General features: G+C 46.7%; 1 protein-coding gene and 2 long non-coding RNA genes across 7 annotated transcripts in view; 1 reads left to right on the top strand and 2 right to left on the bottom strand.

Moving 5' to 3' along the window:
- UCKL1 (uridine-cytidine kinase 1 like 1) overlaps positions 1-25,125 on the top strand; it is a 75,567-nt gene that overhangs the window by 6,654 nt on the left and 43,788 nt on the right. For 2 of the 4 annotated variants that reach the window (XM_081011277.1, XM_081011278.1), the window contains exon 2: positions 23,270-23,463. In XM_081011277.1, the coding sequence (XP_080867403.1) occupies positions 23,270-23,463 (194 nt within the window). Of the gene's footprint in view, positions 1-12,506; positions 12,950-23,269; positions 23,464-25,125 lie in introns of those variants that run through there. The other 2 variants (XM_081011280.1, XM_081011279.1) reach the window with 2 other exon arrangements.
- Positions 1,738-16,275, bottom strand: LOC308480253. Of its 2 annotated transcripts, XR_013987954.1 has the most exons (3): positions 15,115-16,266; positions 14,367-14,994; positions 12,959-13,983 (listed from the first exon to the last, which is right to left on the bottom strand). It is a non-coding gene; the product is annotated as an uncharacterized lncRNA (long non-coding RNA). The 2 variants fall into 2 exon arrangements; XR_013987953.1 differs by lacking the exons at positions 12,959-13,983; positions 14,367-14,994 and adding an exon at positions 1,738-2,230 and having other exon boundaries at positions 15,115-16,275.
- On the bottom strand, positions 17,535-21,301 carry LOC308480271. Its single transcript, XR_013987981.1, has 2 exons — positions 20,459-21,301; positions 17,535-18,218 (listed from the first exon to the last, which is right to left on the bottom strand). It is a non-coding gene; the product is annotated as an uncharacterized lncRNA (long non-coding RNA).

The raw sequence follows: 25,125 nt of genomic DNA, 5'->3' as shown, positions 1-25,125 counted from the left end.
GTTTACCTTCCCGCCAGAACGGTCCCTATTTATCTACTTGCACTTTGACGTGCTTTCAAACTGCTAGGTTGGCAGGAGCAGGGACTGAGCAACGGGAGCTCACCCCATCCTGGGGATTCGAACCGCTGACCTTCTGATCGGCAACTCCTAGGCTCTGTGGTTTAACCCACAGCGCCACCCGTGTCCCTATTGCAGCCCAGATAGCTCAGTCTAAAAGCACGAGATTCTCTTAGTCTCAGGGGCACGAGTACAAGCCCAATATTGGGTGAATGATTCCTTCATTGCCTGGGCCAGAGGGTTGGGCTAGATGACCCTCGCGGACCCTTTGTGACTCAAGCTTCGAGCCACAGCTTGAATCCCTTCATGAGAACCAGAGCATTCGCTGAGATTAATGTGCCGTTCAACAAGACAGCGTCCTTTCCGCCCACTTTTATTTGGACAGCGCTGCTTTCAATATAAACCATTAGCCTAGGCAAACACGCCTTGCTTATCTTTTGTGGTTGGTGCCAAGCTGCCATGAGTCTGCATTTTTGCGTGTGGCAAGTGAGGATCCCAGTTGCTTCACCATGTGTTTACTGGAGACAAGGCGGCTGGCGTCCCTTGTTTTGTTTCTTTGAGGAAGGTGCCTGGTTGCTCTTGTGCCACTAGGGGGAGATGTAAATCCTGCAGCTCGACTGGAGAGAGGGCCACGATTCAGCAACTCTCACTCAATGTACAGTGGTACCACGGCCGTCTTAAGCATATGAGGTGCTGGGGTGCAAAGATCTGCCCGGTGCCATCCCCCTGGGTTCCCCAGAGTTGTCAACCTTTTTTTAGGGGACTAGCACCATGCTTTTCCCAGTAGTGATGTATGGAAGTGAGAGCTGGACCATAAAGAAGGCTGATCGCCGTAGAATCGATGCTTTTGAATTATGGTGCTGGAGGAGACTCTTGAGAGTCCCATGGACTGCAAGAAGATCAAACCGATCCATTCTGAAGGAAATCAGCCCTGAGTGCTCACTGGAAGGACAGATCCTGAAGCTGAGGCTCCACTACTTTGGCCACCTCATGAGAAGAGAAGACTGCCTGGAAAAGACCCTGATGTTGGGAAAGATGGGGGGCACAAGGAGAAGGGGATGACAGAGGATGAGATGGTTGGGCAGTGTTCTCGAAGCTACCAGCATGAGTTTGACCAAACTGCGGGAGGCAGTGGAAGACAGGAGGGCCTGGCGTGCTCTGGTCCATGGGGTCATGAAGAGTCGGGCACGACTAAACGACTAAACAACAACAACACCATGCTTATCTCTGCTCAGGAAAAGAAGAAAGGAAACAGGTGGCTGGGGCTGCAAAGATGAAGGAAACGGACTATGTGGGGAGCAGGATTTAAATCCAGACTCACACGCTAAAAAAAAAAGAAATCCCCCGTAAGCGCTGCTAATAGAATCCAGCCAGATGGGTAGGGTATAAATATATTATTATTATTATTATTATTATTATTATTATTAATAATATACCACCTTTTCCTCCAAGGTGCTCAAGGTGGGGTACGTGGTTCTCCCTCCCATTTTATCCTCAAAACAACAACCCTGTCAGGTAGGCCAAGCTGAGAGATGGTGACTGCCCCAAGGTCACCCAGTGTGCTTCATGGTGGAGGGGAGATTCGAACCCTGGTCCCAGTCCGACACTAACCATTACACCACAGAGGCTCTCTGTTTCAGCGTCACACATCTTAAATCTTTAATCTTATGGTGAACATCGTCATTATTTTTTAAAATCATTTTTATTGGTTTTCCCAATACAAAGTTGTAAACAAAGAATAAAAAAGTATATTCAAATAAAGAGATTCCTCCAAATATCCGGACTCTTCCCCGCCCCATCCACCCTGTGGTTTCCCATTTTGAACACTTATTACTGCATATTCTTTCATACTCCATTTTTTATATCAAACCACTTTGTCCATGGTAATTGCTAAACTACAAGTGAGATCAAAATCCTGCTAATGTTTCCATCTGCTTACAGTGGTCTCCTAAGTAACTTATAAATTTTTCCCATTCTTTTATAAAGTTTTTGTCCTCTTGGTTCCCAAGTTTTCCAGTCAGTTTTGCCATCTCGGCGTAGTCGATCAGCTTGATTTGCCATTTCTCTCTGGTAGGGACTTCTTTCCATCTCTGGGCTAGTAACATCCGGGCAGCTGTTGTTCCATACATTAAAAGTCTCTTCTGTTCCTTTGAAATATCAGTACCTATAATTCCTAATAGAAAAGGAATTAACAAAAGTTATTTTTTGTTAATTTGGGTTCTTAACAAAGAAATTTGGTTTCTTAACAAAAGTTATTTTAAACATTTTCTTCCTTTCATTATATATCATCTCCCAGAAAGCTTTTCTTACCTTACAAGTCCACCACATATGATAAAAGTTGCCTTCTTTTTCTTTACATTTCGAACAAGTATTTGTAGTTGTCCTATATACATTACGGTGAACGTCATTTGATCCATCTGTCAAGCTGCCCCACGCAGTTACTTCCCACATGCTTTGTGCGATTTGGAATCAGTGTTCCCATTTTTTATGTGTGGAAAACTGAGGCCAAGATGTTACACTCATTCGTTGCGTCTGTAGGTCACACCCAAGCACACCTCTGTTCTTCTGCATAAACTAGAACGCGTTGTGCCTCTTGGATAAAGGGCAGGTCAGCCAACGTAAGCTTTGTGGAAACATCTGAACAAAATGGGGCGAGCTCAAAGTTAGGCTTATTTGGGACAGTAGCATTGCCACCCACAGAATTTTTTACTGGGGAGGGGGGAAAGGGGGAGAGCAGGCTAGTTTTCTCACCCGACCCCAATATAAGGAGCATTTGCTCTCGTATCTCAGGTTCTACAAATGCTAAAAACTTTGGCAAAGTCTCTTGTTCAATGAAATCTTGCCCCCCACCGCATGCCCCAATCAGCTCTGGGGATGCCCACTAATACTCAAGCAGATTTGAGGAAGGCGGAAGGGGGCCAGTTCTGTGGACCGTAAGTGTTCTAACGCTTTAAAGATGCTCTCAAGGCAGAACTTTTTAAAAAATGCAGTACAATCACAGATAACTGGGAAACACTGGCCTGCAAGTGCTCCAATTGAACAGAGCTGTGGCACAACCAACCTTACTGTATACTTGTGAAACATGGACCACTTATAAATGCCATCTCCAACTCCTCAAAAGATTCCATCAATGGTGTCTCCGAAAATTTTTACATATCACTTGGGAAGGCAGGAGAACTAATGCCAGTGTACTGGAAGAAGCAAAGATCACCAGTGTTGAAGCAATGATTCTTCAACATCAACTTCGTTGGACTGGTCATGTTGTGTGAATGCCTGATGATCGTCTTCCAAAGCAACTACTCTGTTCCGAACTTAAAAATGGAAAGCATAATGCTGGTGGTCAGCAAAAGAAGTTTAAAGACTCTCTCAATGCAAATCTTTTAAAAATGCAGTATAAACACCGACAATTGGGAAACACTGACCTGCGAGCGCTCCAATTGAAGAACAGCCTCTACCAAAGGTGTTGTGGGTTTGAAGACGCTTGAACTCAGGACGCAAGGAAGAAACGTGCTAAGAGGAAGGCACGCTTGGCAAATCCACACCGTGATCAACTCCCGCCTAGAAACCTATGTCCTCACCTTGGAAGGACATGTGGATCTAGAGTTGGCCTCCACAGTCACTTATGGACTCAGTGTTGAAACCATGTTTATGGAAGACAATCTTACTCGGCTACGAGTGATCGCCAAAGAAGAAGATACGTTTTAACAGAGGAAGAGCACTGGATACTACCATTAAGGGGGTGGGAGTTCAAATGAAAGCTGGGGATTTCCCCCCTTGGCACCCATTGATAGCAAGCAAATTTCTGCCCTTCATAGGCAAGGGTTGCACAAGGCGGAGAGGCCTTCTCTGATTTTGGCGACATGGTGGAATCTTCCAACTCATCCATTGGTTTTGTTAACTGAGAAAGAAGGAACTGAGCAGTTAGTCTTGGTATCTATTCAATTTTTATTTAGCAGGATTTATATATCACTTTGTCAAAATAATATCATTCCCTCAACGGTTCACGTAAAAGATGGAAGATAGTCACAAGCAAATACTTCTGAGATCAAAACACATTTTGAAAACACCTGGCCGTAATAAAATGTATCACAGTATAGGGGAAAATCCTATATTTTTAAAGACAAATGTGCACCATAAAAAATGCACAAGTCTCAGTAGGCTCAAAAAGCACTTTTTAGCTGGCACAGAAAACAGTACAAGAGGTTAATATTAATAGGCTGGGAGTTCCAGAAAACAGGGGATGCCAATATTGATTTCTTGCAAGTGCGTTACAAACAAAGTGGTTGAGTATTGAGTGCTTTTCAAATGGATCTGGAGGCAGAGGAATTGAGTGTGGGTTTGGTTGTTGTTGTTTTGTATCTTGTTGTTTGGCAAAAACTTTCAAGGCCACTAAAAGTCACAGTCCAAGGATGTGAACATTAAACTCTCAACTCACAAAACGACAGCAGTGATTTCATGGAATGCTCTTTGTGAGATGGCTCTGTTTGCCGGCTGAAAACATTCCCTCTCTGCGCAGGCTTTGGGGGGAGAATAATAATAATAATAATAATAATAATAATAATAATAATAATAATTTATTTATACCCTGCCCATCTGGCTGGGCTTCCCCAGCCACTCTGGGCGGCTTCCAACAAAGATTAAAAATACATTAAAATGTCACACAATAAAAACTTCCCTGAACAGGGCTGCCTTCAGATGTCTTCTAAATGTCAGGTAGTTGTTTATCTCTTTGACATCTGATGGGAGGGCATTCCACAGGGCGGGCGCCACCACCGAGAAGGCCCTCTGCCTGGTTCCCTGTAGCTTTCCTTCTCGCAGTGAGGGAACCGCCAGAAGGCCCTCGGCGCTGGACCTCAGTTTTAGGGCAGAATGATGGGGGTGGAGACGCTCCTTCAGGTGTACTGGACCGAGGCTGTTTAGGGCTTTAAAGGTCAACACCTATATTATTAGAAAGGCAGTTCTGAACATCAGAAGAACCATCCTGCTAGATCCAGCCAGTGGTCCATATTGTCCACTGTTCTTTCAGTGACCAACCAGCTGCCTCTAAAAAGCCTGCAAGACAGATCTGAGAAAAACAAGAGCATTCTCTCTACTTGCAATCCCCATCAGCTTGAATTCAGAGTGGCATCTTTGGCTCGGCGTTTAGCTGCTCCTCTTGTTCCATTAATTGGATGGCAGTCACCTTTTATAGTTTGAGGATTTGGCATGCAACCTCTCCCTGCAAAATACTGATGCAATCAACGGCACTTCTTGGCTGAGTAAACCTCACCTGGGAATTTCGACTGTGCTGTTTCAGGTAAATGTCTCGTGGTGAGGAGGAGTGATTGCCTCTGGCTTTAAAAGAGGCTGTTGCACGACCGCTCCTAAAGAACACAACTTTGGGTGAAGCTGGGGCGAATGTTTATTGCCCAGTTGCCAACATTCCTTTTGAGTACAAGGCGATCAAGAAAGTAGTCGCAGCACAATGATAGAGACAGGCTTGGAAGATACAGGTTATCTTGACCCATTTCAGTCTGGTTTCAGGATGGAACTGGCCTTGCCGTCCCTGACAGAGAACCTTTATCAGCAAAGGGACGTCGAGAGTGTGACCTTGCATTTAGCACAGCCGCACCAGAAATTTGCAACACTGCTCCTAGGGAAGTCAGCCAGATGCCCACAGCCCTGATATTTCATTTTCAGCTGAAAATGAATCTTATTTCTTTTGCCAAGTGTTTGATACGATTCAGCTCAGTTGGCAGAGCACGAGGCTCTTCATCTCACGGCTGTGAGTCTGAGCCCCGTGTTGGATTCTGTGACTCTATGTAGTGTTGGTTGCTTGTTCTGTGTTTAATAGTTTTATGGTGTTTGAGCGATTTCATTGTACATAGACTTAATATTTTTATGAGCTGCCTGTTTATAAATATTAATAATGGCAGCAATAAAAATTAGCAGCGTAGGAGAATAACATTGTCTTCACCAGGCAGAAGGCCTTCTTGGTAGTGGCACCTGCCCTGTGCCCTCCCATCAGATGTCAAGAAAATAAACAACTATCTGACTTTTAGAAGAAATTTGAAGGCAGCCCTGTTTAGGGAAGTTTTTAATGTTTGATGTTTTGTCGTGTTTTTAATATTCTGTTGGGAGCTGCACAGAGTGGCTGGGAAAACCCAGCCAGATGGGCGGAATATAATTTAAAATTATTATTATTATTATTATTACACTCAAGAGGTAGCATAGTAAGTTTCTCTTTTGAGTGTATTGTACACAACCCAGGTGCCACCAGTGAAAAGGCCCTGTCTCCTCACTTCCTATAAAGGACTGTGGAATGGAAGGTGAGATTCAATTCTCATCTCATCTTTGCGTGATGGATCCCAGCAGAAGTCATTGTGGCCACTTTGCCTTGTCATTCATATTGTAATCCTCCTGAGGCAGGGACCTTCTTAACTCACGCCACCCAGTTATGTTAGTGGTATATGCTACAGTACTAATACTGTTTAAGAACAATAGATGATATGCCTTGTGGGACACCTTTGGGAGAAGAAAGGGCTAAGGAGTAAGCCCTATACAAATCCGGAACAGAATTCTTAAGATGGTTGGATGGCATCTTGAATGCCCCCTTCCAGCAGCTACGGCAGCCAAGCCGGTGCCAAACGTATTGCTTTCCTTTCTTTGGGACCACATCAGCGAGGCCGAGAGGAGGGGTCTTGTCGTCTGGACAGACCAGGACCTCTGGACACACTGCCCAGGCTTGCACCCTAGGGGAGTCACTTCTGTGCTACAAAGACAGCAGGAAAAAAAATCTGAATTACATTAAATAACATAGTCACTTTATAGCCACAGATGCAGGTGGCGCTGTGGGTTAAACCACAGAGCCTAGGACTTGCCGATCAGAAGGTTGGCGGTTCGAATCCCCACGACGGGGTGAGCGCCTGTTGCTTGGTCCCAGCTCCTGCCGACCCAACAGTTCGAAAGCACACCAGTGCAAGTAGATAAATAGGTACCGCTCTGGCGGGAAGGTAAACAGCATTTCCATACACTGCTCTGGTTCGCCAGAAGTGGCTTAGTCATGCTGGCCACATGACCCGGAAGCTGTACGCCGGCTCCCTCGGCCAATAAAGCGAGATGAGCGCCACAACCCCAGAGTCGGCCATGACTGGACCTAATGGTCAGGGGTCCCTTTACCTTTACGTTTACTTTACAGCTCTTCCCTAGAGTTATGGGTTGATTTAGCAAAAGATGTGTTAATATGTGTTAATATCCCTCCCCCCATAGATGGTGTTTCTTGCATAGCTCATCATCTTTGTAGCTCATCACGGCTGTGAATTGCACAATTGTGTACTTCTCCATATTAGCTGGCCTGGTCATGTGAGGTTGGTCAATCAGTAGACTGACCAGAAGACATCAAGTATTTGAGCAATTTAATTTCCAAACTTGTTTAGGTACTGCTGCTTTGGTTCCATGAACTCACCCCAAGGGCCCCCTGTCCTGCCCCAAAAGAGGACGCTGCTTCAGCACCAGTAATTACAGGCCGCTTAGTTTAGGTCTCACCAACCAAATGTTTGGACTACAACTCCCATCATCCCCAGCCAACGCAGCTGATGGGAGTTGTCCTCCAAAATGTCTGGAGGTCACCAGGTTGGCAAAACCTGATGTCGTTGATGTATTGCTTAGGAAGAGGAAGAGTACAGGAAAGGATGAGACAGTAGTATGAGACATCATCGCTAGCACACTTGCTGCTGCTTCCTGGCATGTGACCTTGGGGGGGGGGGACCGCAAGGGCCCCCAAAATATGTTTTGTATGAGAAACCTATAAAAAGCCCCAACTGAATGAGATATTGGCGTTCTGTTAAAATCCTTGGTTCATAATAGTTTCCATTTGTTCATAAAAGACGCATAGCCTAGTTACTGCTTGTACGAAAGAAATACGAAAGATAAGGCATTTGGGGAGGGAACTTCTGAAGAGTAAAATTATGGGAGTCTGGCTGTGCCAGCTTACCAAGTACGACTCCCCTTATGTAGGCTTGTTATCTAGGTGAACATAAATCTCGGACTACAATTCTCCTTTCTTTAGTATGTAGGCTTGTATCTATGTAGGCTTCAAAAGTTTAGAAGTGAGGGGCCCTAGAGGGGCTGGACACACGTCAAGTTGCAGGCTGGACATCCAGAAAGTTGTACCCAATGTGTTTTTGCCAACTACCATCTGCTAATGTTTGCAGCATTTTGATTGGATCTTATGTGAATTCTTTGTCTGTAAACCCATCACTTGGGAAGACAGGCAAACTAACGCCAGTGTACTAGAAGAAGCAAAGATCACCGGTGTTGAAGCAATGATTCTTCAACATCAACTTCATTGGACTGGTCATGTTGTGCGGATGCCTGATTATCGTCTTCCAAATCAGCTACTTTATTTTGAACTCAGAAATAGAAAGCGTAATACTGGTGGTCAACAAAAGAGGTTTAAAGACTCTCTCAAGGCACATCTTAAAAAAATGTAGTATAAACACTGACAATTGGGAAACACTGGCCTGCGAGTGCTCCAGTTGGAGAACAGCCCTTACCAAAGGTGTCATCGACTTTGAAGATACTCGAACTCAGGACGCAAGGGAGAAACGTGCTGAGAAGAAGGCACGCTTGGCAAATCCACACGTGATCAACTCCCGCCCGGAAACCTATGTCCCCACTGTGGAAGGACGTGTGGATCCAGCATTGGCCTCCACAGTCACTTACGGACTCATTGTTAAAACCTTGTTTATGGAAGACAATCTTACTTGGCTACAAGGGATCGCCAAAGAAGAAACCCTATAAAAGGTCCGGGGTGTGTGTGTGCGTAACACACGCCCGTTCAGCCTTTGTGGAAGTGACTGTGCTGAACCTATTTACTGCAGTAAATAAATTTTGTTTTGTTTTTAATTTTTTTTTAAATTCAAAATTAAAACAAAACATATTATCCAGGAACATATCATCCTTATTCCCCCCCCCCCCATTTTTCCTCCCTCTCCCAACCCTCCCACACAAAACCCACCCACCCACCCCTACCCCCCGGTTTCCCTCAGTTCCAGTCTTTGATTTCTCTGAGAATGCTGTTTTCTGCATGCTACAAAGTTGTACTTAGCTGATTATTATCAATAAAAAGTTTGTGAATGTTTATTCAAAGCCAGCCAAGGAGTCCAGTTCGCTTTGTTGCGTCTTCAAATACTTTGTAAAGGGTTCCCATTCATCCTTAAAGTCACAGTTATCCTTGTCCCATAGCTTATATGTCAGTTTTGCCAGTTCTGCATAGTCCATCAATTTTTCTTGCCATGATTCTTTAGTTGGGGTTTCTTCAGTCTTCCATCCTTGTGCTATTAGCACTCTCGTGGCCGTTGTCGCATACATGAAGATGTTTTTCAGCTTTTTTGGCAGATCTTTCCCTACAATCCCTAACAAAAATGCTTCAGGTTTTTAAACAAATGTTAAATGGAACATTTTCTTCAATTCGTTCTATATCATTTCCCAAAATTTTAAAATTACATTACAGTCCCACCACATTTGATAAAATCTCCTCTCCTTTTCCTTACACATATATTTTGGGCTCTTTCTTCAACCCGACTCATGAGTAGTTAATGGTACTAGTGAGACAAGCAGATTTGCCATGCAACAACCTGATCAGCTTTTCCTTAGTCCTCATTTTTGGCAGCTCGGTTTGCTTGGACAGCCAGGGCTCCGACAGGCATCCTGATTGGCACCACGGAGAAGTCAACTGATATAATAGGTAAAGCATGGCTTCAGTTTTCCAAACAACTAGCTTTTTAAGCTGCACAACAGGTTATCAACAATATCAGACCATGACTCCATGGTGGAGATAGTTACAACTTTATTTTTATTTTGTAGATGGCAGGAAATATTTATTAACTTCTGAGGGATGCAAATAAGCCAACATTAAAAATGCAGCATTTCTTGTTAAAAATGGAACAGGATCACCACTTTGCTGCTTGTTGTTGTTGTTTAGTTGTTTAGTTGTGTCAAACTCTTTGTGACCCCCTGGACCAGAGCACGCCAGGCACTCCTGTCTTCCACTGCCTCCCGCAGTTTGGTCAAACTCATGCTGGTAGCTTCGAGAACACTGTTCAACCATCTCGTCCTCTGTCGTCCCCTTCTCCTTGTGCCCTCCATCTTTCCCAACATCAGGGTCTTTTCCAGGGAGTCTTCTCTTCTCATGAGAAGTATTGGAGCCTCAGCTTCAGGATCTGTCCTTCCAGTGAGCACTCAGGGCTGATTTCCTTCAGAATGGATAGGTTTGATCTTATTGTAGTCCATGGGACTCTCAAGAGTCTCCTCCAGCACCAGAATTAAAAAGCATCGATTCTTCGGCGATCAGCCTTCTTTATGGTCCAGCTCTCACTTCCATACATCACTACTGGGAAAACTATAGCTTGAACTATACGGAGCTTTGTTGGCCAGGTGATGTCTCTGCTTTTTAAGATGCTGTCTAGGTTTGTTGCTAATCTGCATTTGTTTATTTGGAACAGAATCTGTGTGTATATCCGCTCTGTGTGCAAAAGACTTTCTGTGCAACTGGAACCCCGATTTGTCAGGGCTCTCAAAATGTATCTCCAGTTGAATGTGCCAATGGTGGGGTGGTACCAGCTGTTACGTTGCCCACTGAGCGTTCCATGTTTGCAGTGCTTCTCTTTGCAATAACAGTTTCATCAGGGGAAAGCTTGCAGGAATCCCCTTTTGCCGTTCTATCTCTTTACCGCAATGCATTCCCATCCTCTCAGGCAGATCCACCCTTTGTATCTGATGGGTTTCGTTTCCCACAACAGACCCCGGGGCATGTGATGGCTGTAACTTATCCGAGAGGGCAAGCGGCCAGTCAATTTGCTGAGAGTGCAGAGTGAGGAAGCTGCACTGGGTGGCGATGAGGGGAGTTTATTCTTAGACGTCTTGATGGCCCAGATGGACGGCCTACGTTGGGGCTTATGCAACCATCTCAAGGAGGAACATCCAAGGCTGGGGTAGCTTAACCTGAGGCTAAGCATGGAGGAGAAATTCGACTCAAGGCACATTTGAAGGTGGACTTATCAGCTTTGCACTCTCCAAAACAGTTATCCTTCCAACTTTGAAATTACCCAAATTTTGCAATGCAAAATTCCAACCAAGCAATGTTTGCAAAAGCACATCTGTTAGGAGGAAGTGTGTGTGTGAGAGAGAGACAATATCAGGGAAAATAACATATTGCAAGGCGTCGTAGAAGGAAAAATTGCTTCTGAAAATGTGCATGCTAAAATGCATATACAATTGTACCTTGGATCTCGGATGACTTGCAAGAAGAACATTTTGGGTCCAGAACGCCGCAAACACGAAAGTGATTGTTCCAGGTTGCTAACATTCTTTGGAACCTGAACGTCCAACGGGGCTTCCGCAGCTTCTCATTGGTTGCAGGAGCTTCCTGCATCCAATCAGAAGCTGCGCCTTCGTTTCCGAACGTTTTGGAAGTCAAACGAACTTCCTGAATGGATTCCGTTCGACTTCCAAGGTACCACTGTAAAAGCATGCTTGTTAGGAGAAATTCACACTAAAATGCAGACTAATTTTCATGAGAATTTTAAAATTATTATTGCATGGAGAGCTTTGAGAAACAGAGAGAACCAAAACTCCCATCTCCACCCACCTCCTCCCTGCAGGCTTCCAGTCGTTGTTGGACTGTCACCAGCCCAGCCAGCCAATGTTCATGGATGACGGGAGTTCTAGCCCCGCAAAATCTGGAGGAGGGCAGATTAGCTGCCCCTGCGCTAATGATTTGCTTTGCAGCAAGATAATTACAAGCTGAGGAGCCTCTGCTCACATTAGCGCCTAGGATCTGGGAGTGTAGGACTAAGGCGGCTTTCCCAGACCTGGCGCCTTCCAGGTGCCTTGGACTACAACTCCCATCTGCCCCGGCCAGCTTGGCCCATCTAGTCCAGCATCATGTCCTCACGGTGACCCAACCAGATGCCTGTGGGAAACCCAAAAGCAGGATTCGAACCCAAGAGCGTCCTCCCCTCCTGTGGCTTCCAGCAACTGGTACTCATAAGCATTGCTGCCTAATCCTATTTTAAAGCGATCTGATTTGTTGACCACCCCTGCGTCCTGTGGCAGTAAGTTCCACAGTTCATGCTCTTTCTTTTATACGTCCCGGATCTTCCAACATTCAGCTCCACTGGCGTTCTCATGCTGAGGAGGGAAGAAAAGCCTTCCTCTGCCCCCTCTTCCCATGCCAGGCGTGGGCCCACCTCTCTTGTGCATTGCCCTTCTCCGCCAGGCCCCGGACACGCTCCAAATGTCAGGAGCGGCTGCCTGTGGCCCTCCGCCAGCCATGTTTTGGTGTCTCCGGAGCAGAGGGGCTGCTTGGGAGGCTGTGCCGTGCGACTCCTCCTCTCTTTACAAAGTCAGTGCTATTAATATCAGGTAATGAACATAATCTCTAGGTTAAGCTATCCTCTTATGCGTGTTGGCTACTCTCTCGTTCCCCGGGCAGGGCTCTCTTTTCCCTCCTTCTCTCGCTGTTGACACCACACCGGACTTTTTCGGGTCTCCTTGAACACTACCAGTTTGTAGGTTCTCCCAAGCCCCTGGGTGGTGTTTTCCACCCCTTTCCTCCGCTTGTGATCAGAGTGGCGAGACCCACGTTTCGTTTCACTGTAAAGGCCAGAATGCATGTAGTCAACTTCCTAGGGACTCTGAATTCTTTGAGGCTGCGATGAGACACACACACACACACACACACACACACACACTCCACAAGCCAGCTCTCCCAGAGTCAAAAACACCTGAAGCCTTTCTGCCACTTCCACAGTCACCCCAGACCCTTCTCTGGCTAGGGGGAGATGAACAGATCCCCTGTATATTCGGGGGTGAGGATTTCTGGCTGCTGGGCCCTCGGACCTGAAGGCAGGTGAGTGCTTTTGTCCCGTACCCCCCCCCCTTTCCAGATGTAAATTAACTCTCGGATGCAGGATGGACGAGTTTTTAGAAGACTTAGAAAACAGAGGAGGGGGTGGCGAAGAGAGGAGAGGGGAGATCCGCTTTCTGGATTGCAAAACAAAACACTTGTTTTGGGAAATTTCAGGAGCAGCGCAATAGAGAACTGGCTGTTTCGCAGATATCAGGAGGGTGCAATGCGGGGGGGGGGTGCAACTGGGCTTTTTTGGGGGGTGCTGCCTTTCATTCACCTGGGCTGGTTCTTTCTTTTGTGAACTGATTCACTGCCCCACCCCCTTAATGGTAACTAGGGAGCAAAACGTGTTTCCGCGGGAGAACGTGCTCTTCATAAAACATGCATCCTTTGGTCAGTCGGAAGCAGGTGGAAAGGTTCTTAACTTGCCCCTTACTGGACCTATGAGCTATCTGGGGAGATGAAAGGTGGGTTTTGGTGCATCATTTGAGCCGAAAGACTATTCTGTGCTGTACTGATGATAACAGGTGCATAGTAAAGGGGTTTGGATGTTATTCCGGATTAAATCTCAGAGGGTGGGGAGAATGATCGTTCCCTCTAATTCTGATGTTCAAGCTGTGAGTGCCATTGCTTGTGTAGTCAGAATAGACCCACCCACACACGTAAGAGAGAAGTATCTGCAAACTTGGAGGATCCCAAAGTTTGCAATAGGAAAAAAAGTTTGCTTTTTTTTAAAAAAATGGTCAGGAGTTGGTGGGGGGAGGGCAATACAACCAAATGAGGAACTGGGCATGCTTACTTATTGCAGAATGCTGACAGATTGTGGTTGAGACGGAACGGAAAACTGAGCAGGGGGGGAATGGAATGGAGTATCCTGGAGGAACAGAAACACTCCATACTGCAACATTTTGTTGCAGATCCTACTTGTCTATTTATGGATTTGTGTGTGTGTGTTTGCTTGTGTTTCTGTTGTTTCTTCCCACCCCTGTTTTCAAGATGGAAAAATAACAGTATTTTTAAAGAATCATAGAATCCTAGAGTTGGAAGAGACCACAAGGGCCATCGAGTCCAACCCCCTGCCAAGCAGGAAACACCATCAGAGCACTCCTGACATATGGTTGTCAAGCCTCTGCTTAAAGACCTCCAAAGAAGGAGACTCCACCACACTCCTTGGCAGCAAATTCCACTGTCGAACAGCTCTTACTGTCAGGAAGTTCTTCCTAATGTTTAGGTGGAATCTTCTTTCTTGTAGTTTGGATCCATTGCTCCGTGTCCGCTTCTCTGGAGCAGCAGAAAACAACCTTTCTCCCTCCTCTATGTGACATCCTTTTATATATTTGAACATGGCTATCATATCACCCCTTAACCTCCTCTTCTCCAGGCTAAACATGCCCAGCTCCCTTAGATATGACTTCACTTCGCCCTAGCGAACGCCATACCTTCCAACTCTCTGATGAATAGCTATTTTTTTCACTGCATATTTGGCTTGCGGGTGTATCTAATACAAGAGTTCATTCCCTTTCTTTCTCCTTTGACAGCGGAGACAATAATTTTCGGCAACCTTGCTGGTGTCTCCTGAATTTTGACCTTTTCACCGTTAATAGTATTTTGGAGAACAGGTCGTTCGGCGTATACTCGGTTCTGATGTATATTTTGCTGTAGGAGGCTTAGTTTGGACAGAATTGAATACAGTGGTACCTCGGGTTACATACGCTTCAGGTTACAGACGCTTCAGGTTACAGACTCCGCTAACCCAGAAATAGTGCTTCAGGTTAAGAACTTTGCTTCAGGATGAGAACAGAAATCGTGCTCCGGCGGCGGCAGCAGGAGGCCCCATTAGCTAAAGTGGTACTTCAGGTTAAGAACAGTTTCAGGTTAAAAACGGACCTCCGGAACGAATTAAGTACTTAACCTGAGGTACCACTGTATACCCTTTCAGAGTTAATGCCAAATACATTACTTATGAGAAATGAGCCACCATGGTTGCTAGAAGACCGTGAAAATCTGTGTCCTGGGCTTTGTAGACTCGTCTGCCCATGTACTATCTGAAACCAAAGGGGCGTATTGCTTGTCACATGTGAATTCCCTGCCCCTCAGCTCTCCCACCCCACTACCAGTGGGAAGTAGGGGCAGCAACAGGGACAAAGGCATCTCACACAAATTACCTGTAAATATTGGTGCTGCCGAGGTGCCCAAAGTCCCCTCTGTGTCCCTCTGGAGATTCCAGTGTTCAGATGCAGCAGAAGCAAACTCCTTGCGCATGAATAACAGCTACCAGCGAGCGTCATGGATTCCTGCCTTATTCCTCCCTCCCTCCTGTTGTTGTCGTCGCTTGCTCATGTCAGCTCGCTCTGGGAACAAAGCACACTTGTTAATTGCTGCCACAGCGTTATTCTCTCTCTCTGGGGGAGCCGGTTGGTGATTGTTTTGCAGGTGAAATGCGCGCGTGCTTCCCCGGCCCCCAGTTCCTGATTCCATATTCCAGCGGATCGATGTTGCTAGGAGCAAATTGCGAGCTGCAAGGCGCCTCTGCGTTGCGCTCACAGAGATGACCTGCATCTGCCCTGGCAAATTGTGAGGGCCCCCCAGCATTGTGCTTAAAAACCACCTGTCAGATGGCAGTGGTGGTTGCTCGTGAGTAACCAGTCAGGGCTCCGACCTGTCTTTTACAGGTTTTTATTTTGGTGCAAACTATTTACAGTGCAGAACCACAAGTTCATGGCCGCCTCAATCACTAGCAGAATCTAGTGGTCGTTTCTGGGTCCTCCCACAACATAATACCTTAGTCACCCCCAGCCTTTTCCTTCCTTCTTTGCATTTTACACCTCTGTGCAGGGTGGGCGATGGAAGAGGCGTGCTTCCCCTCCTGACCAGCTTGACCAGGAGCGGTGCTGAGGCTCCTGGCAGCATCCTCTGGTCCTTTCCCCTCTTCCCCATTGGAGGTGTGGCTTTCTCCACCACAGGAAGAGGAACTGCTTCTCAAGATTTTTGGAGGTTCCCTGTAACCCAGCTGCCCCTCAGCTTCCCTTCCCTGTTCTGATGGCAGTCCCCTGACACCACCCTTTAAAAACAGGGGTGCCAGGAGTGGGGGACCATTAGGCAGAGTGAGGCGACCAGCTTAGGCTGCTGTTGATGGAGGACACCAAACGGTAGCAAACTGTGGGCTATTTATTATGATAAGAGTCCACTGGATCAGGCCAATGGCCCGCCTAGCGCAGCATCCTGTTCTCACAGTAGCCAACCAGAAGCAGGATTTGAACACAAAACCACTTTCTCCTCCCGTGATTTCCATCAACTAGTATCCAGAACCGTGGCTCAGCTTCAGATTTAGGTGGTGCGGTCTGAAGGCAGCCCTGTGTAGGGAAGTTTTTAACATTTGACCTTTTGTTATGTTTTTATATGTGTTGGAAGCCGCTCACAGTGGCTGGGGCAACCCCGCCAGATTGGCAGGGTATGAACGCATTATTATTATTATTATTATTATTAATATTCAAAATTGAGAATACAGTCATACCTCAAGTTACATTTGCTTCAGGTTGCGTGTTTTCAGGTTGTGTCCCGCGGCGACCCAGATGTACCGAAAAGGGTTACTTCCGGGTTTCACCGCTCGCGCATGCGCAGACGCGCAAAATGACGTTGCACGCATGCGCAGACACAGCGAATTGCGACCCGCGCACGTGCAGATGCGCAGACATGGGTTGCGTTCTTCTCAGGTTGCGAGCGGGCCTCCAGAATGGATCCCATTCACAACCAGAAGTACCACTGTACCCATAATTGAGAAGATTCATTTGGGGGCACCAAATTTTAGCCTTGCTCTGGGCACCGTTTTACCAAAGATGATCAAAGTCTGTCTGTGGCGGCAGAGGATATCCCTCATGGCTAGTAGCCACCCGTAGCTGTTATGGGTACATTGATTTATTATTACTGCTCCGTAGTATACACAAACCAAGGGACCATAGCAACAACACTGCTTTCTGGCTCTTGGGCCCTCGTCACTTCCCAGTCCTCTCCAGTGGTTGCGAGAAGACAAAGCTTGAAGGTCCCTGGGGTAGCTCTCAGTGGAGGCCAGGCTACTGATTCGGTGTCTGGATAGACGCTCCGAAAAGGAGGCTTGTGTGAAAATCTGGATCGAAGGAGGGGAAAGTGTGGGAAGGCAGTGATGTGGAGAAGAACGTCATACAGACATCGGAGAATTAATGGAGGAGGTGCAGGAAGAGGACTATTCTCATGAAACAACAGAGTGGATGAGCCCTTTGTCTGTGCGCACGGGCAGTATCAACACACAGTGAACAAGGGATGGCTAGCCTTAGGATTCCAACCCCCTCTTACCCCCCTGTCTTATTTTTCCTGCTGGTTGGGGCTGATGGAAGTTGAGAGTCCTGCAATTTCTGATGGACAGCAACTTCCCTGCTCCTGCAGCTGCTGGAGCAGACCTTGAAGTGACATGCGACTGTGAAGAGTGTTCGCATGTTGCAGCAAATGAGTGTGCACTCGAAAAGGGATGCTCGCATGTTAACGTTCAGCAGGTGTACAATCTTTGTCCTTGGTCTGGGAATACCACTGTCATAACCTCACCCTTCTGCTCATCGGAGAAGCTGGATATTTATTTATTTGTTTATTTATACATACATATATACATACATACATACATACATACCCCGCCCATCTGGCTGGGCTCCCCCAGCCACTCTGGGCGACTTCCAACAAAATATTAAAATACAGTAACGCCTCAAACATTAAAAGCTTCCCTAAACAGGGCTGCCTTCAGATGTCTTCTAAAAGTCTGGTAGTTGTTCTTCTCTTTGATATCTGGTGGGAGAGTGTCCCACAGGGCAGGTGCCACTACCGAGAAGGCCCTCTGTAACTCCCTGTAACTTGGATTCTCGCAGTGAGGGAACCACCAGAAGGTCCTCGGAGCTGGACCTCAGGCTGAACGATGGGGGTGGATACGCTCCTTCAGATATACTGGACCGAGGCCGTTTAGAGCTTTAAAGGTCAGCACCAACACTTTGAATTGTGCTCGGAAACGTACTAAACATCAGGAATAACTTTTTGACAGTAAGAGCTGTTTGACAGTCGAACGGTCTCCCTCAAGAGGTTCTGCACTCTTCTTCTTTGGAGGTTTTTCAACAGAGGTTGGGTGGACATCTGTCATGGATGCTTTAGCTGAGATTCCGGCATTGGAGGGGGTTGGACTAGATGGCCCTTGTGGGTCCCTTCCCACTCTACTATTCTGTATGAGACCTCCGCTCCAGGCATATACTCTTCCCTGAAGGGAGCATGAAAATCTTTTCTCAGTGGCCCTGGAATAAGCCAAATGCCGAGTACTGTATGCATAATGATACAGTCATACCTCATGTTACGTTTGCTTCAGGTTGCGCATTTTCAGGTTGTGTCCCGCGGCAACCCAGAAGTACCGGAAAGGGTTACTTCCGGGTTTCGCCGCATGCGCATGCGCTCAAAATGACGTCATGCGCAGAAGTGGCGAATCGTGACCCGCACACGCGCAGACACAGGTTGTGTTCTGCTCATGTTGCGAATGGGGCTCTGGAATGGATCCCATTCGCAACCAGAGGTACCACTGTAGTAACTTCGTTATGGGAACCCAGGGAACTCCTACAAGGAGCTTTCCAGATGTTGAGTTTCCTAGATCAAAGGCAAGGGGGAGCACTTTGCAAGACGGTTGTCCAGCTTTGCAAAACCTGAGCAATCAGATAAGAAGAGGGGAGGGAAGTTCGTGACTGCTTTTGTTTGGTACTCCTTGTGCAACTTTGAAACCCAAACACATGACCTGTCCTTAATGTAATAGGCAGAGCTGTCCTATACACCAATTACAGTGGTACCTCGGGTTACAGACGCTTCAGGTTACAAACCCCACTAACCCAGAAATATTACCTCGGGTTAAGAACTTCGCTTCAGGATGAGAACAGAAATCGTGCTCCGGCGGCACAGCGGCAGCGGGAGGCCCCATTAGCTAAAGTGGTGCTTCAGGTTAAGAACAGTTTCAGGTTAAGAACGGACCTCCAGAATGAATTAAGTATTTAACCCGAGGTACCACTGTAAGTCCGAGGAGGAGACAGACGCTGCTTCCATGCCCATGTGGTGGGACTGCAAATTCATGGGGAAGAGAGCCATCCATGGCTGCTCAACATGTTGGCCCTGCCCTGCCCCTACAGTCGGAGGCAGCGATGCTTGTGAAGAACACTTTCTGGAAACCGCCGGAGGGGAGAGGGTGGCTCTTGTACTCGGATCGCGCTTGCAGGTTTCTCTCCGTGGTCAGCCACTGTGAGAACAGGGTGCTGGATGAGCTGCTGGAAACCCACAACCAGAAAATGGCAGCAAAAGTGGCCTGCCCGCCCCCTGTCATCACTGGAAACCATGGGTGATTTTCTTGTACCAGTGTAATGAAAGTTCCACTCACTCTACGTGGGGCTGCCCTTGAGACTGACCCAGAAACTCCAGCGGGTGCAGAATGCCGCAGTGAGGCTCCTTATGGGGTCTTCGCCGCGGGATCACATTCACCTGGTGCTATACTGGCTCCCGGTGGAGTACAGGATCAGGTTCAAGGCGCTGGTTTTAACCTTTAAAGCCCTCTACGGCCTAGGACCCTCGTACCTACGGGGCCGCCTCTCCTGGTATGTCCCACAGAGGACCTTACGGTCTGCAAATAAAAACATCTTGGAGATCCTGGGCCACAGGGAGGTTAGGCTGGCCTTGACCAAAGCCAGGGCTTTTTCGGCTGTGGCCCCGGTCTGATGGAACACTCTGCCACAAGAGACCAGGGCCCTGCGGGACTTGACATCTTTCCGCAGGGCCTGCAAGACAGAGCTGTTCTGCCTGGCCTTTGACCAAGGCACAGTGTGACCCCCTCCTTCGGTAATCCTCATAGAACTCTAGCCCAATGGTTGCCATTAATTTGATTTTGAATTGATTTTAGAATGAATTGGTTTTAGAATGCTGTGTTACTTTTATTGTTGTTAGCTGCTCTGAGCCTGGCTTTGGCTGGAGAGGGCAGGATATAAATAAAAATTTATTATTATTATTATTATTATTATTATTATTATTATTATTATTATTATGTCAAATCCTACAGTCCCATGACCGGGATAGGATCGTGCCCCACAGCTGGGAGAACTTCCATTCTAGAGAGAAGACTTCCTCTCTTTATCTTTTCTCCTACTGCTCCTCTGCCTTTTCACAGCAGCCTGGCATGTGGAAACCAAACAGGTGAAGCTTCTCTTGTCAAGAAGACAAAAGCTTCACCTGTGCAATTTCCACCCGGCAGGCTGCTGTTAAATGCACAGGTGTGGGGCCAGTTCAAGTTTCGAAAAGGAGGTCACCCTAAAACAACCCCCAGGTTTAGGAACACAATCCCAACCACCTCTTTTCTTCAATATTTCAGCCTGACCTTGGGCTTGGAGACCACGTTTTTGACTCCCAGATAATCCTGGAAAGGGGAGAAACTTTCCCCGCAGTTACTGGGTAGGGGGAGGGTTTGGATCTCCTTACCTGTACGCAAAGGGGAGGGGTCCCCCCTCTCTGCTTTCATTTGCAGGGCACTCTTATAAAGTCCTGTTCCAGGGCCCTGGCTTTTGCAGTGTTGCTGTCGCCATCAGTGCATTGGCAAGAGGATGTGAGCCCAGGGTGGAAAATGGGAGGCGGAGCAGAGAGAGGCCGGCCGAGGGGAAAAGATCAACTATAAATAACCTGTCCTGTCCTGTCCCCGGCTCAATGAGCTGCTGTTTTGCTCCAAGCGGCTTATCCCGCTGGCCTGGGTCCATTGGGGGTGGAGAGGGGCGTTTGCGTGCCTGCTGTGTGTTTGCCAACCGCGAAAGAGCTCGTTGAGGAAGTTTATCTGCCCTGCTCCCAAAACCGCGCAGGGATTGATGGCTGAGAGAGAGAGCCTGCTTCGCTGACCTTTGCCAAGTGCTTCGTATCGTATAAATATCAGAGAGACGGTAGCCTGCAGAGCTGCATCGCAGCGCCGCGGTCCGGCTGCGATGGCCACGTCGGTGCCAAACATGCCGTTTGTGTCCCTCTCTGCCCCCTCGGCTGCCGGCCAGAGGGCAGGGTTCAAAATACAAGCTGCAAGAGCCTCTGTGGCAGAAGAACAGGGGCTTTCTCTGGCACCCAAGACAGCATCCGCACTGTATTTTATTTTATTTTTTAATTTTATTACCAGTTTTCACATAACAAATTAGTCAAACAAATCATCTTCATTATTCCCCCCCCCCCCCATTTTTTCCTCCCACCTCCCCAACAAACCCCTATGGCTTCCCTCAGCTCCTCTCTCTGATTTCCCTTCTTCATATTATAAAATTGTATACATCCTTATATTATCTATCTACTATGTTGACCCTCAATAAATTTGTGTACGTTTATTCACAACCTGCCAAGGAGTTCAGTACATTTTGTTGTCTTTTAAAATAGTTTGTGAAAGGTTCCCATTCTTCTTTAAAGTCACAGTTGTCCTTGTCTCGTAGTTTGCATGTCAATTTTGCCAGTTCTGCATAGTTCATTTGAAATATACTCGGAGTCGAGAGTGGATTTCATGCTCTTTATTCAGCTCATAGTGGTGAGGAGGAATGGAAGTTCCCCCATAATATCTGCTTTATATACATTATTTACACAATGGGCCCCACGTGATTGGCTAATTCCAGGATTCTCCTGTAGGCCAATCAGGTTGCGGATTCACTTCCACCTGGAGCTGGATTGGGTGGCTCCTGCGGACCAATCATACTGCTGCATTGTTCTAGGACCAATCAGACTGCTGCATTCTGGATCCTATTCAACTCAGTACATAACATCATTCATTTCTCTTGCCACTGTTCTTTTGTCGGGATTTCCTAATTCTTCCATCCTTGTGCAATCAAGACTCTTGCCGCTGCTGTAGCATGCATAAATAAATTCTTTCTTTTCCTTGGCAGGTCTTGTCCTACAATCCCTAACAAAAATGCCTCCGGTTTTTGTGTAAATGTTATTTTGAACATCTTCTTCAACTCATTATATATCATTTGCCAGAATTTTTAAAATTTCATCCGCACCCTATGTTTAAAGCGCTATGATACTGCTTTAAACCATCATGGCTTCCCCATGGCCACCCAAGTATTCCGGGAGCTATAGTTTGTTCAGTGTGCTGGGAGTTGTCAGGAGATTCCCCAGTCCCCTCCCCAGAGCTACAGTTCCCAGAGTTCCCTGTAAAAAGGGATGAATGGTGAAACCACTGTGAATCGTAGCACTGGGGCTGACATGTTGGACGATTTGAGCCCCTCACCTGAAGCAGTCCAGGCCGCAAATAATTTAATAGCCGTTCTTTCCCCACTGAGGAGATCAGGTTGTTATTTCTACTGCCCTTCATTTGAGGGCCACAGGGCAATTTACAGGTACCTGTTACGGTGGGGCATGTTCACTTTTTTCAACTTTCAAATTCCAAAAGCAAACAAACAAAGTTGTAACATGGCTCAGGAATTCAAAAGATAATTTTGATTAAATTAATATAATTTCGGTTTGCTTGGTAAAAGTAAAACGTACATAAAATTGCATGGAAATCTTTAAAACTGATTGCCAGGTACTTGCAATCAGAGTATTATATTATCTATTAATATTATTATTATTATTATTATTATTATTTATTGTTACGATTCAGCATCACCTGACGTTCTCAGAAGGCAAAACTGAAATTCTTTGGCTTGCTGAAACAGCAAGTAGACTTACCAATCTAAATGTTGTCCAGACACAAAAATAATAGCAGGTTTTAATTCCTCACACCCAAAAACTTTATTTATTTATTTTTTAAAAAACTCACTGAAGAAATTATCAAAAAAAAAATTTCGCCGCTTAAAATGGCGCACCCTACTGTTAAAGTTACCCTGTTGCCTGCACAGGCTCAGATTTGTTTGTTTCATTACATTTAAAATAGAATAGAATTTATTATTTATACCCCGCCCATCTGGCTGGGTTTCCCCAGCCACTCTGGGCGACTTCCAACAGAGTATTAAAATACAGTGGTCTGTTAAACATTAAAAGCTTCCCTAAACAGGGCTGCCTTCAGATGTCTTCTAAAAGTCTGGTAGTTGTTCTTCTCTTTGACATCTGGTGGGAGGGCGTTCCACAGGGCGGGTGCCACCACCGAGAAGGCCCTCTGCCTTTTACACCTTACACCTTTTACACCTCTGACTTTTTCTGCTAAGGAGCTTGAGGTGGCATGCGTGGTTATCTCCTTCCCTCCTCCTTTAATCCCTCACAGCAACCCTGTGAGGTAGGTTTCCCACCTCACCCACTGATGTAGGCCTAGACTTCTCCCTCTCCTTGTCTCCTTAGCAACAGCAGCGCCGAATCCCTGGACAGGCTGCTCCCCGCAGTGGGTTCCACGAGGTCGCCGCGGAAACGGACCACCAGCCAGTGCAAATCTGAGCCGCCCCTGCTGCGGACAAGCAAGAGGACGATCTACACAGCCGGCCGGCCCCCCTGGTACAACGAGCATGGTGCGCAGTCGAAGGAGGCCTTTGTCATCGGTAAGACACCTCACTCTGGGACCGAGGGCTGGTCGCGTTTTGGGAATAAGACCATAGCTATCAAGCGTCCCTTATTTGGCGGGACAGTCCCTTATCCCAGCACCGTGTCCTGCTGCTGTCCCTTATTGATGATGCCCCTTAAATTTCCCGGGTTTCAAAGAAAGCAGCTCCTCTCCCTCCCTCCCTCCCTGCCGGCCAGGGAGGAGGGAAGCTCCAGCTGTGTTGCTTCGCTGTGTTGCTCACCCAATAAGGAGTCTAAGAACGACTGGGGGGTGGAGCTTGCATGCCTTGTGCTGATCAAATCGGCTGCATTGCCTGGGGACTCGCCTTTGCTCAGCGCTTCCCTGCGGAGGGGTGACGGTGGTTTTCCTTGAGTCTTGAGGCTTCGTTTGGCTGCTGGCTGGGCTTTCTGCCTTTGGCTCGGAGGGGCTCAGAAGCTGAACATACCTGTGCTTGGAAAATCCCTTATTTTGGCTGCTGATCCCTTATTTTTGAGGCTGCTGATCCCTTATTTTCAAATCTGTAAGTTGACAGCTATGAATAAGACGGAGAGGCAGTTCATCATCATCATCAAACCTTTTATTGGCATCGCATACATACATCCAAAACAAATCAATACAGAATTACCACTTCCCCGGTGGCACAAAACATTTGCTAAAAGGAAGGAGGCAGAGCAGTCTATCATCACATCTCTAGGTCTCCAGGGAGATCAGACGTCCGCAGTGTATTTCGACGACAACAAACCAAATAGAGATATTTAGCCACTAACTTGGTGAGCTCCTGATCATTCCCCAGTAACAGAAAATGTATGACCTCCAACTCTGGTTTCCATTTGGGGATACAGAGTTGATCTAGAAATTGCTGGCGGAGATCAGCATATAGTTTACAACTGAGAACCATATGTGTGAGGGTTTCCACCAGGTGGTCTTCACATAGTCAAATTCTTTCTCCTTCCACCCTGCCTGAGAACCTTCCCCAAAGGAGGTTTGATGGATTTGAATTAAACCTGGCCAGCGAAAATGCCCTTCTTTCTTGAGGGTTAAGCAGAAATTCAAGGTAATTGTGGTTAGTTTCATGTGCCCAAGAAAGTTTAAAATAAAGAGGGGAACATGTTTTCTCTGCTGCTACTGTTAGTTCTTGGCGTTCAGTATCCCACAACCTAGTTTTTATTATAGCCTTGGCAGATGGTAGGGACATCGATCCCAAAAGTTCCACTGACAGCCCGAGTTGCTGCCCCTTCTTATTAAACTGTTGTAGCCCTGGGGAAAGAAGGGGGTCTAACGAAATTTCGCTGAGGAGAGGATCTTTATCAGATGTAAGGCAGATGTTTAACCAGCATAGAAGAAAGAGGCAGTTCAGTGCTGCCTTCAGAGATCACATCTGCTAGAGTTACGTGAGCAGAATTCCTCCATCTTGACTCCGTGCACAGTTTGGGTCAATGAGCTCTCCACCACAAGAAAGTGTTCCCAAGTTTACTGCAAACTGTCTTAAACTCGTTGCAAAAAAAAAAGTTGCAAGTACAACTCAACACACTGCTCTTAAACAACCAGCAATGCATTCCGGTTTTCTTTAACTTATTGCCTGTTGATATAGTCCAAGAACTGGGACCAGAGAGAGAATAACAACAACAACAACAACAACAACAACAACAACAACAACAAC

The sequence above is a fragment of the Podarcis pityusensis genome, assembly GCF_964106645.2.
Source record: "Podarcis pityusensis genome assembly, chromosome: 6".
Lineage (NCBI taxonomy): Eukaryota > Metazoa > Chordata > Lepidosauria > Squamata > Lacertidae > Podarcis > Podarcis pityusensis.
This window is presented reverse-complemented; position numbering and strand designations above follow the sequence as displayed.